Genomic DNA, 13,657 nt, shown 5'->3' on the forward strand with positions numbered 1-13,657 from the left:
AATAAAAATCATGAATATACCATTATTGCCCCCACAAGGCTTGCCAACTCAGATATACAGCAGTCACCACACTGCCTCTGTACCAAAAATGCATACCAGCCCATGAAAAAATGTCTCATTCTTACTCAAGTCTCACTCGCTCATGAGGAAAAACACACAACCTCTTAAGGTGGAATGATAAGATAATTAAATGAGAGCATTTGCTATGTGTGTATGTCTGTGTGTACAGACAAGTGGAACACATACATAACTGAAGTGTGTGCACACACAACAAGACTTTAGGAACCTTCCATTTCTCCCTCAATTGTTTCAAGAAAGGGTCCACTGAAAAGCGCTCTGTTTCAGGCAAGCTGACTGAGCAGTGGGCTCTTGGTATCCACATTCCTTTACCCTCCGATGCTGGAGTTACACACACGTACAGACATACCCTGCTTTCTGTGCAGGTGTTGGGGATTCAACCTTAGATTCTCTGGTTTGCAGAGCATACACTCTCACACACATGAGGAGTGACCCATCTCCCTTGCCTAGAAGTGTAAGGACAGCCAGTATCGACCAGGACTACTATAGAGACATAAGAATAAAGGTTCACATTTGTAGGGCTTCTGTACACACCCACAAAGTTATCATTTTGAAACATTATTAATTCATACTAATTATACAAAATAATTATTCATTAAGACAGATCTATAGTATTATATACTTTGCTCATATTCACTTCTATTGCCTCCTCTTACTCACCCTGTTTTTCTGTAGTCTCTTCCTCTGTCCTATAATCTGCTATACTTGAGAGCCGTTGCTATATTGCTTTCCTCTAGATTTCACATGGAAGAAACATGGGGTACTTGTCTTTTCAGTCCCTCTTGATTTGTTTAACCTGATCTCTAGTTTTACCAATTTTTATCAAAATGGTAGTATTTTCTCTTTATTTAAGGCTGAATAATACTCTGATGTGTATATACACCACATTTTCTTTATCCATTATGTGGCTGATAGACACCTAGTGTGTTCCCACAGCTTAGCTGTTACAGACAGTGCCAAGATGAACATGGGTGTGCTGGTATCCCTCTGCTGTATTCAAATTCTAATTCCTTTGGGTATATCCCATACTCAGGATGTGTACAGCAAGAACGGGTATTAGCACTACTGTAGTTATTTAAGGAACCTTCATACTGACTTCCACAGTGGCCTGACAAGTAGTTCACATTTCCACAGTATATATGTTTCCTTTTCTGTGTGGGAATTCCATCATGGTGTGATGTCAAGCAGGCACACATGTGGAGTACATCAGCCTATCCACCGACTCTGATTAATGGGCCTGATCTTGCTGGCTTGGGCCATGACCCTTCCTCCAACTCTGGACCATGTTCACCCATCCCATATCTGTGTCCCCTGCCAAAGAGGATTTTGTCTTACAAATATAGAAAGGTCAAAGCATTGAGTAGCTTCACATCCATCCTGGAAGTCCTGTCAAGCTCTTAAGATTTCCCCTTCATTTTATCCTCACCAGCATTTGCTGCCTTGTTGATTGACACTTTGACTGGAATGAGAAGGAATCTCAATAAAGTTATGAGTTGACATTTTGAGTTCAAGGCCAGCCTGGTCTACAAAGCGAGTTCAGGACAGCCAAGGCTATACAGAGAAACCCTGTCTCGAAAACCCAAAAAACAAACAAACAAACAAAACAAAACAAAACAAGTCATGAGTTGAAGGTTGGTGCTTTTCATTTTAAAAGTATTCATTCAGCCCTTATGCCCATTTATTGATCAAACTGTTCATTGTTTTGTTCTAATTCTTTGAGTTCTTTGTGTATTCTGGGTACTAATACCATCTTTAGGCTGTCTATTTGCTCTATGGTTTTCTTTCATATACAGAAGACTTGTTTTTTTAACTTTAAAAAAAATTGTGGGTGTCAATTCCTGCTGTTGTCTCCTGGACCTGGAGTCCTGCGAGAAAGTCATCATCCATCCAGTGTCCTGATGTGTTTTCCATGCTTCCCTCCAGAGTTTCTGAGATGACAGATGATCTGCATAATTTTTTCTGTATGCAGTGGTATACTAGGTCTTTCTTATGTCTTTCCCTGTGTGACATAGATGATGCAGTTTTTCCTGCACCATATAGTACAGAGATCATTTATCCTCCAGTGTTTTGTGCCCTTTTGCCATGAATCAGATCATTGTTCTATTTGCATGGGTTTGTGTCTAATCCATGATGGTTTGGTCACCATGGATTTATAAGACATGCTAAAATTGATAGTCATGACTCCACCAACACTGCTCATCTGTACACAGAATCTTTAGTTATTCAGGGTCTTGTGCATCTGCATGATGGTTAGTAGGTTTTACTAGTAACATGAAGAACATAATTGATATTATTCTGAGAATTGTATTCAATTCATATATTTCATTTGCTCTTTTTTTTTTTTTTTGATTTTTTTTGACATTGATTCTTCCAAGCCTTATAAAGGGATTCTTCCTACTTTCTATCTTTTATTCAGGTTTGTCTTTGGAGTTGAATGCATTTTGTTTACAGTTCATTTACCCTCGGCTACATTTGCTCTTTTCTTAACATTTATTTATTTTTATTTTGTGTGTACAGGTGTTTTGCCTACATGCATGTTAAGTGCACCATGTGTGTGCAGTACTCAAGAAACCCCTTAGAGGTCATCAGATCACCTGGAGCTGTAGCTACAGATAGTTGTAAACTGCCATGTAGATGCTGGGAGTTAAACTTGAATCTTCTGGAAGAGCAGCCAGTTCTTAATCTCTCAGCCATTGCTCCTGCCCCAGATTTATTAACTATTTGAATTTCAAAGGGGCTGTCTTAGTTACTATTCTAGTCTTTCAAGAAGACACCATGATCAAGGCAACTAATAAAAGAGAGCGTTTCATTGAAGGCTTGCTTGCATGGAGGATTAGTCCATGATCATCACAGCAGGGAGTGTAGCATCAGTCAAGCAAGCTGGTACCTGGAGCAGAGCTGAGAGCTCACATTTGCTCAGCAAGTTCAAGGAGGAGAGAGAAGAAGAGGGCAGGGGGAAGGAGGGAGAGGGAGAGGGAAGGAGGGAAGGATGGAGGGAAAGGGAGGGGGAGGGAGAGGAGGAAAGAGGGAGAGGGAGGGAGAGGGGGGAAGGAGGGAGGGAGAGGGAAGGATATACACAGAGAAACACATGTATGCATACATAGACAGACAGACAGAGAGTAAGTCTAGACCTTACACAGGCTTTATAATCTCAGAGCCTATCCCAGATGACACACCTTCTCTAACAAGGCCACACCCACTGCAGCAAGTCCATTTTTCTTAATCCTTTCCAAACAATTCCACTAACTTGGGACAAAGCGTTCAAATTGTGAGCCTATGGGGGTTGTCATCCTTCATACCATCACAGGGCCTATTGAGAATGAGATGGTTTTCTTAGCTTTTCTCCTCAGTGTGTTCAATATTCATCTACAGGGGAGCATCTGATTCTGTGTACAGATTTGCATACTGATATTTGTCAAATTTATTTATCATTTCTAATTGCTTTCTGGGCATATTTGGGGTCTTCTGGTCATAGTGTCAGGTCATCATCAAACAAGAAAGTTCTACTTATTTCTTTTCTATTTATAACCCATTTCTTTATTGTGACTTATTGTTATACTTATGTTTCATATAGTACTGGATATAACCAATTACTATGATAAATAATAGTGGGGAAAGTGCACATCCTTCTCATATTGCCTATTATTGAGGAAATGCTCAGAATTCCTGCAGGCAGTCCAATGCAGGCTAAGTGTCATGTGGAACCTTTATTGTGTTAGAGTTTAATCATTCAGTCCCTAATTTGTAAAGATTTTTCATTATAAACAAATATTGAATTTTATCAAAGGTTAATTCTGCATCTATTGACCTGATCTTGACTTTTATACTTAACTGTGTTTGTGTTTATCTTTTACACATTGATTTACATATGATGGGCCATCCTCCACATTTCTTTAATAAAGCCAACTTTATCATAGTCAATTTCCCTTTTTAATAAAAACCAACCAAATCCAAAACTAGCAGAATAACAGAAATAAGTGAAGTTTAGACTCAAAGAATGACTCTGAGACAATAGAGCAAAGATTTGGTCTTTGCAGAGATAAAGAAACTTGACAAACTTTTAGACAACCTTACCCAATGATGGAGTGAAAATGCAAATAAATACAGGAGATATTCAAACATTCTATTGCAATTGGCATCAGTAAAATTCAGAAATTTATAGGGAAAATTCTGACAAATGGTATTACATTGAACTACAAAATTTAGAAGAAATTGGTAAGTTCCTAGACACACATGACTTATCATAACCAAGGCTAGAAGATATAAAAACATAAACAGATCAACATCAGATAATGAGATTGAAGTGATAAAAAGTCTTAAATCAGAGAAAAGCCTATGGCTGTATGGATTAACTGCTGAATTTCATCAGACTTGTGAAGAACTGATGTAGTTTCTTATCCTGGTATTTCATACTATAGAAAAGAGAGAAATCCCTACCTCCTTCTCAGGAGCCAGTATTACATAGACAACAAAATGAAGCAAGGGCATGCAGAAAGGAAGCCATGGGTCAATTTCCCTGATAAGCAAATATGCAAAACTCCTAAGTAAAACACTGAAATAAATTAAGTATTACCCTTGATTTTTCCTCTCTACTGTCATTCATGGTACCCGCTGGAGGAAAGGTATAGGGCAAAGCCCCAGGGGACAGAGAATACTAAACAAGAAACTCAAGACATACCCCCCTTCTGCCTCCTTTCTCTACCCATCTCAACTTGTAACTACATCTTTTTTATAATGTATTTTATTAATATATTCATATTACATCTCAATTGTTATTCCATACCTTGTACCCTGCCATTCCTCCCTCCCTCCCATTTTCCCCTTACTCCCCTCCCCTATGACTGTGACTGAGGGGGACCTAATCCCCCTGTATATGCTCATAGGGTATCAAGTCTCTTCTTGGTAGCCTGCTATCCTTCCTCTTAGTGCCACCAGGGGACGTGGTCATATTGGAACTACATCTTGATGAGTCTACAGACAGGGCATTCCTTTAGTTCTTTAGTGCCTTTAGATCCCTGCTTCTCTTCTTACTTGCCCTTCTCACTGGGGGAACTACACATCACTCAGTCTGCTCTTCTATGTCCCTATACACAAGTGGTATATGCACACTTCTTCTTTCTTCATGGAAAATGCCCATTGGGATGGTTTGCTATGGCTGATTTTCATGATTTTGTTGCCCTGATTATCTTCAAAGCAGACCTTTGTTGTAGTCCACTCATTGTTTCAAAAGCAGTAAGAAGAAGGTGTCATAGCCATCGGTGTTGTCCTGCAGACTTCCTTCATTATAGGCATGGTTCTTCTGTGGCTAATTCTTTCGTGGTTTTCTGAGGAAGGGAGGCTGTGTTGTTTTGTTTTGTTTTGTATTTTAATCATTCAGTGGTTGAGAGATGGTTGGACCATCATGCACATAGTGTATGCCTCTGTACAAATGGAAAGGCCACTGAAGAGTTATCTCTAGCCAGTGGTGCAGCACCTTGGAAGCTGTAGGGAGCAGCCATAGTGATATAGTGATTGAAGGGGTTTAGGAATAGGACTGGCAGGAGACCATGGATGCAGACGTAACAGCTCACAGGAAGAATGCATGCTGGGTGGGGTCATCACCGCACTCCTCATAAGGAACTTCCCATTTCTGTGTGACTTTCCATGTTGGTTTTTTTTTTTTTTTCTGAACCACAAGGGATATGTAGACACTAACTAAACCATTCCTTTGATTTATATTAATCCACTCTGTTTAGTTATATTATTGCCAAAATGAAATCTAAGAAAAGAGGTTGTCCTCTCTCCTTAATTACAAACATAAAACTTTCTTATGCTTTATAAATGTCACAATCAGACACTTGGGATTGCAATGGCATCTGCATAGAGAGGACATAAACATGTATTCTTTCTTGTACTGCATGACAGTAGAGCTAATATATATTTACCACTAATTCTATTCTACATCTATAATTCCACAAAGCAAGCAAACACAAGTGTTTTCAATTTCTTTCCCAAACATTTCCATCTGACTTTCAAGTCTTTGATAAGTTTGCAAGGTCAAATGACTTGATCTGATAGAGACAAACAAAATGGAGTGTTCCACAAATATGTGGGTGTAGAAATCAATGAAAGCAATTACAGACAAGGAATATGTTATACATGTTAACTCCAGTTTAACTAAACTTTTGGTTTGATAGACACTTTGTGAGGTGCACCCCAGGTGCTAACTCTTGTCCAACTCTTGGTAAGTGTTGCTGCCTTTCTGTTTCTAATAGTCTGCAGTGGATGAAGCTTCTATGGTAACTTGGTTCATGAAGCAATTGGTTCTTCACAGCCCTCAGTGAAGGAAAATCTTCCTACAGTCTCTTTGACATTGCAGGCTCTAATGTTCAGAAAGTCTGCTAATAAACTCAAGCCCATGGCTGGTGCCATAGTTTGAGCGGGACCCCTGGGCCCAAATCTGCCTATCAAAATGTTCTTCTTGTAGGTTCCTAGGACCCTCTGGATCCTTCTATTTTACCATTCTCCCATGCTTCTCTCATCTAGAGTCCCAATAGGATGTCCTCCCCTCTGTCCCAGTTTCCTGGTAAGTGAAGACTTTCGTGGGACATGCCCCTTGGGCTAGTATGCAGATCAAACCCCTACCCAGATCTAGCCAATGGACAGGACATTCTCCACAGTTGAGTGGAGAGTGGGGTATAACTTTCACACGTACTCTGGTGCCTCATATTTGACCATGTCCCCTGGAGGGGGAGACTTGGTGGCACTCAGACGAAGGATAGCAGGCTACCAAGAAGAGACTTGATACCCTATGAGCATATAAAGGGGGAGGAAGTCCCCCTCAGTCACAGTCATAGGGGAGGGGAGTAAGGGGAAAATGGGAGGGAGGGAGAAATGGGAGGATACAAGGGATGGGATAACCATTGAGATGTAATATGAATAAATTAATAAGAAAATAAATAAATAAAACTCAAAAAATGGCAGTCCAATAAATAAATAAATAAATAAACTCAAGCCCATATGCCTTCTATTGCACAAAGCTGACGTCTATGCAACTAAGTACAGGACCTGGGAAAAAGAAGAAAGCTCTTTTGACATACAGAAATCCGTTATGTTTGTCTCGATGTAGTTGCTGTCCTGGGAACTGCACTGTGTTGAGATTCACCACAGTAAAACCTGGGGGTGCCTCAATTTTTCAGAGAAAGCCCATACAGCTCTTTGGATCTTTACTCAATTCCGTTTATCAGAACTGGCATTGAATATAAATGAAAGCTGTAGTGTTATAACAGAATTAAGCAAACTGAATCCAAGAAGGCTCTGGTGAAAATGTCACTGGATATAAACCAGCCTTCCTCTGCTGCAGGGCCAGACCATAGTTTTGAGAGAGGAAAGCTGAACAGAAATGAGGGGAATGGGTTTACAGACGGAAGATGTGGACAGGTGGCCACTGTAGACATAAAATGTAATATGAGGTGGTAAACTAGCATTACCAGGAACCTTTAACTGTTTATTTCATGTTGTTTGAAATCGGTGTCAGAATAGTTTGTTGTCTGGTTTTTAATGGAAATGTTATAAAGGCATCCCACCCTTGTAGTCTGCTCTACATTTCACGGAGCATAGAATGCATTAAAGACAAATCGTTTTACAGTAAGTAAAACAGCTGTGAGTACCTTCTCCTCACCTGTGCTGTAAGAGGGGTGGTCATGACACTGCAAAGGACATGTGCTAAACTTACAGAGAACTCACACAGTTACAGGTAGCATGCATATGGGAGGTATTCTACCTAATGTGTTATCACATGACACCGGGAAAGGGCAGAGACTGTTTCAGAGAAGGGAAAGCTAACAGCCTAGCACTGAGAACCAAAGTCAGCTCTAGGACTGCATCTAGCAGAAGAGCTTCCATCGAAGAGCACTGTGAAGTCTCAAGCTAGAGGAAACAGTTGACTGAGCAGTGAGGCCTGACGTGGCAAAGATGCTAGGGGAACTAGGCAGCAATGGGTACTCAGTGGCAGGAATGGCCGCCTATCCTGGCCTGCCAGAAGAGGCTGTACTCCATGGGATGGAGGAGAATGTGTGGGCACCAGCAGCTGTCAGCCATTGTTCAGGAAGTTTGCTGACGGCCCCCAGGTAGGTAGGGAAACCTTACCTTGTCTGGATCAGTGGTTGTGATGACCCACACGCAGTGAGCATTGTCTTCATATTGCACAGGGTAGTTAGGGGAGGTGATGACACCGCTTGGCCCACGCAGGTTTGATCCACATGTCCTGGCTGGAAACAGATGGAAACAAAACAATTTGCCCAGCAGTTAATCAGTGTGGAAAGGATACCCTGTGGAATGAGTTTGTTCGTTTGTTTTTAATGAGGTTCATTTTTTAGGTAGAATACAAAATAATGGGTGTCAATCTGACATTTTCATATAATTACATAATTGTTCATATGTGTCGCATTCTGCTTCCTACTAGTCCTCTTCATACTCACCCTTTCCCCCCCAAAAAAATACTGTTTTCATGTATAAATGTATACACATATGAAATAAGCAGCATTTTCTCTTTCCTCCCCACTCCCCTCTTTCCATACAGACCTGGTTCTACAATCATGTCCTATGTATGTATAAATACAAATTTATATTTAAATCTACATTCTTCATTGGAGAGAAAAACATGACTTTTTTTGTATTTGTTTTGAGACAGGGGTTCTCTGTATTGCCCTGGCTGTTCTGCACTCACTTTGTAGACCAGGCTGGCCTTGAACTCACAGAGATCCTCCAGCCTCTGCTGACATTTTATTTTCTTAGTAAAGATGCTTACATCATTTCCCCTACTTTTCTCTCTTCAAACCCAGCCACATTACCCTCCTCTAACCTTTTTCAAATTCATGGACCCTTTTCCCTTAATTGCTGTATAAATGTCTATGTTCCTAAAAAAAAAAAATAAAATAAAAATAAAAAAATAACACTAAACCAGCATAATCCTTAACTATATTCTAAAAAGATTTATTTTTAATTTATTTTTTATGTGCATGTCTGTGTGTGGGTGAGTTCAGAGGGAAGATTGATATGAAGTCCAGAAGAGGGTATCAAAGTCCCGGGAGCTGGAATCACAGCTAACCATTGAGGGTGCTAGAAACTGCTCCTGGAGCCTCTGCAAGTGTAGCAAGTTTCTTTGTAAACTCTGAACCATCTCTCCAGTCCCAGGGACGTTTACTTTTAACAGGTCATGATGTAATGCTGGCAACTGTCTTTTACTCAGCCTTCGGGAACCTCACCTAGTATTTGCAATGTGGGCAAGGGGACCTTGTTAGAGGACATTTGCAAAGACATTGTGACTCCTGATCACAATGACATGGAAAGATCAGTATCAAATCCATCAATCTCAAATGCCACCAGAGCACCAAACCACATTTCCTGTGTGTGCTCATTTGTACACAAAGAGACTGTATGTCTATCTGTCTGTCCACAGATGCAGAGAGATGCATAACGGACCTCGATACAGTGGGGTTCAGGACCAGTGACGCATCCCACACAGGATAGACTTTTGATGCAGTTTTGTCTCTGTTAAGCTTTGTCCTATTTCAATCAAATGAGGATGGTGGATTCAATGCCAAAGTCTCACTCAACGCTTAGGTTCTATTTCACAAAAACTATGCCAATTCTTATAGCACAATGAAGGTAGGAACCTGAGTGTATTGTGCTGTTGAAAGCTTACAGGAAATAGAAACAATGGCTCCAAAGCAAAGGAAGGCATCACTGTCTTTTTTCTTCATCTTGAAGCTGAAATGAAAAAGCAACTGAAGCCTGGAAACTGTAAAACCGATGAAAACGACCTAGTTTGTGATAAAAAGTATTTCAATAACTTTTCTTTCTCAAAGTGTTGCTTTTCCAAATCATCAGGCTAACTTGAAAAATCTAATATCAGTGTGGGTTCTGAGCTGAATATTAATAATTCAAAATGGGCTTGGGAAAAGAAACAAAACGGTCTACTTTTATGAGAAAGTACATGCAAAAGATCTGTGCCCATTATCCTAGATCCTGTCACGCAGAGAGCACACATGGACACCCAAAGGATTAGTCTAGACCCCATCTTAGAGAAAGCCTATCTGGCTACCCAGTGCATCATCTGTCTCTTTCATGACCCATGCTCTTTCTCTTGCCACTAGCCTTTGGCTGATGACATATTCAGGCCAATTGTTGTTTGAGGAGAAACAACTCTAAGGGTCGGCACTGTAGGCCTCCTTGACCTGCAAGTGCCAGCTTGTAGAAAATTCATGAGCCTCCACTGCAGGAATATGCAGTCTCCTGTCTCATCTGTATCCGTATTAAGATGATTTAAACTGTGACTGTTCCTGGAAAAAAATAATACTCCTGTGCAGAAGTCATGATTATTTCCCTGTTATTTCTTCTCCACAACTTTCTGAATATGAGCCTTCTCTCTGTTTGATGGTACATGCTCAGCACCAGAGTGCAGGCAGACGTCCTTGACATGAGACTGAAAGTCACATCCAGCAACTTAGGAGTTCCCATGGACTGACTCCACAGACATAATTAGCTAAAAACTAGTCAACTCGCCTTGCATAAATATGTTAAAATGTCTTTTTAAATACCAGCATTTTCTGCCTAAATGAACTGCATTGTTAATTAAAATAAAGGATAAGAGACTTTTTTTCCCCCAAATCCCGGTGGGCATGTAGAAGCTTCACAGGTCACTTGGAAGAGCTTTCTGCAAGAATAGACCCACCCTAGATGCTAATCTTCACTCTGTGATGTATCTATTTTAGGAACATGTTTTCAGAAAAGATCATGAACTTCCAATGTGAATTTGTCTAAAGCAGTTTGACATTGTTGGCATTAGTTAAAAATCTTTAAGGAAAGACACCACCAAAATACATCTTGAATAATTATGCCTTTATATCGTGTTTCAATTGTGCTAAGCTTCACAATTAACAGCTCTTATGTATAGAGTGTTAAACACAAATATACATATGTATATATATGTGATAGATGATAGATAGATAGATAGATAGATAGATAGATAGATAGATAGATAGAATTAATTTTGAATAAGAATAAACACAGGGAAAGGTATTTCAAACTTTGAGAAAACATATCTGAAGATGTCAGCGTGGCTTATTACATTCTCACCAATGGTTTGGACTCCTCCAATCATTAGGCCCCACTATCTCCCACAGGAAAGTTCACATAATCTAGCCCGCAGTACCCACTGTGCGCCACTGTGGCCTGTCTGAAGCGTGGCCCTTCAACTGACTTACTAACAATTTGCTTCAGAACTCCACGAAATTTACCTCACTCCTTTCTGAGAAGTGATTCTCAGAGGGCGGTCTGTGTAGTTTATTGAACTGTCTCACAAATTAATGAATGCCTAAGCAAGTCAATCAGTAGCAGAGTCCTTGCTTGGCATGTATGAGCCCTAGTTTCCACTCACAGCGCCACGAGGATGAAATAAATAATAAAGAAATTCTGCGCTTAGGAAAAACAGCCAGGAAGGAAAAGAGCAGCAGAGGAGAGAACAGGAAGCAAGATGGGGCGCTCAGTTGAACAGGAGCCAGCTGTGGAGCATCAACAGGGGGACAGATTTTGATAACTGCTGTCAGTTTGTATCACTCTCCTTCTCTCTGATGCACATAGTCAGGGTGATGTGAGAGATGCCTTGCTGGAAGACAAGGAAGAGCAGCGTGCCTGGCTTCACTGAGGAACGGAGTGGGAGGCAGGGCCGTGGGAGCTTGGCTGGCTGTACCTGGGATGATGCACTGGGAATTCATGCAAGATCATATGGTCTGGCTGGGAAAGCCAGAAGTCTGAAGCTGTGCCCACAGACGGCTTCTGCTTTTCACTCAGACAAAGCAGTTTCTCACTTCTTCCTATGAATGGCTTGTGCGGCTCCTGTGGTGAGGGCGAGCTAGAGAGGCCTGCTGTGATTGACACTGAGAGTATTCTGGTGTCCTTGATTTTGTAGTTGCTTTATTACCAAGTAGGCAGTCAAGCAGTCAGCGAGGTCTTTAAGCAACATAAGTCATCCCGATGTCCTAGGGTAGAGGGCCCTTGAGAGCAATCTCTTTGTTTCCTGTCACCAACATGCACAGATGTGCACTTATATGCAGCATAGTTCAGTGTTACCGTCACTCTTGTAAAGACCTGGCTCTGGTCAACATCTGAAAATACAGTATCTTATTCATGCTAACTGTCCATGAGCAGTAACTGTGTCCTAACATGGAACACAAGTTATTCCCTGGAGAGTTTCCTAAGCATGTGCACTCCAGCTTCACTGGTAATTTATATATCTTCCAAAGAAAACTAGAATTGATAAAACAATGTATAGAAAACATAATACTTCATGAAGAAAAATGAACTGTATAGTCTCTTACTTTCTGAACATCGATTAGTTACATGACTCTGCTTTAATCATCATCTCCTGCAACAGGAAACTTCTCTGATGAGAACTGAGAGATGGACTGATGGATGGGCATAAAGATAAGGACATCCAGGGCAGTTTAATATGATGCTGTTAAGCCCAACAGTAGTAGGTCCTCCCCTACGTCCTATGATACATCCAGCTCTGGGGGCTTGGACCAGTTAGTGGTACCAGGCAAGAACTCTGACTTGCAGAGCAGCTTTAATTCTAGCCAGAAAATTGCTTGGTAACTTCCCTAACGTTCACTCCACTATTGTACCAGTCTGCACATCTTGCCAGGTCCTGTTGTTTATTGTTCCTGTAACTCATCTGTGAGCTCACAGCGCACGAGAGGCTGCGGGGTTCTCAGCTCTAATCGTCCAGCTACATCACACCTTCTTTTCCCAAGGCCAAGGGGTCATCAAGGAGGAGAGAGTAAAGAGACTTAAGAACTAGTAGTGTTGGCCATCTGTATTGAAACATTATTGGCTGGACATGACAGGGTCATTGAACACGTGAATTCACGGACATTGTGACTGCAAACACAAGACTGCACAAGATCAAGCCAGCTGTGGATGAGAGCGGGAGGGAGGGGCTTATGAAGTCTTGCCCTACCTGAGGGGCTGCTGATGACTGTTGGGAGTGGGAATGGTGACTTACAGGCAGCACTAAGTGACTCTCAGGTTAAAGAAAACAGCGCATGAAGTTAGAAGGGAAAAGTGGTTGGAGGGATAGGGGAGGAAGTGGATGAGAGAGAGATAGGGGTTAGTCCAAACACTCTGTATTCATATATAAATTTCTCCTTCCTAACAGCAGCACTGGACACTTATTTTCTCACCACAAATACATATTAAATGAAAAGCACATTTCCTTCACATGACCAAAGTCACCAAAAAAAAAAAAAAAAAAAAAATTGTGAGCTTGATAGTTCAAACCTGAAATCCAAGGCCTTGTGAGCAGGAGGCAGGATGGGTGACTCCAGTATGGGCTAAAATGAGTATTTATTTACTCACTTAGACCCTAAAAACATGTTGTTCTATACTAACGATTTAGTCAAGTTAGCTAAAGGGTGAAAATTTTTGATTCAAATACAGTTAAATCGGCACAAGAGCTGGAACCAGTCACATGGGAGGCTCTTTCTAACAAATCACTAGGTCATACATTATATAATATATTTAACATATATAGAATGCA

At 40.9% G+C, this 13,657-nt stretch overlaps 1 protein-coding gene across 1 annotated transcript in view; it reads right to left on the bottom strand.

The window, feature by feature from the left end:
* The window catches only part of Csmd1 (CUB and Sushi multiple domains 1), a 1,555,368-nt gene that overhangs the window by 407,175 nt on the left and 1,134,536 nt on the right, over window positions 1-13,657 (bottom strand). The window contains exon 10 of the mRNA XM_051170014.1: window positions 8,206-8,327. Within this exon, the coding sequence (XP_051025971.1) occupies window positions 8,206-8,327 (122 nt within the window). The remainder of the gene's footprint in view (window positions 1-8,205; window positions 8,328-13,657) is intronic.

The sequence above is a fragment of the Acomys russatus genome, chromosome 27 (assembly GCF_903995435.1).
Source record: "Acomys russatus chromosome 27, mAcoRus1.1, whole genome shotgun sequence".
NCBI lineage: Eukaryota > Metazoa > Chordata > Mammalia > Rodentia > Muridae > Acomys > Acomys russatus.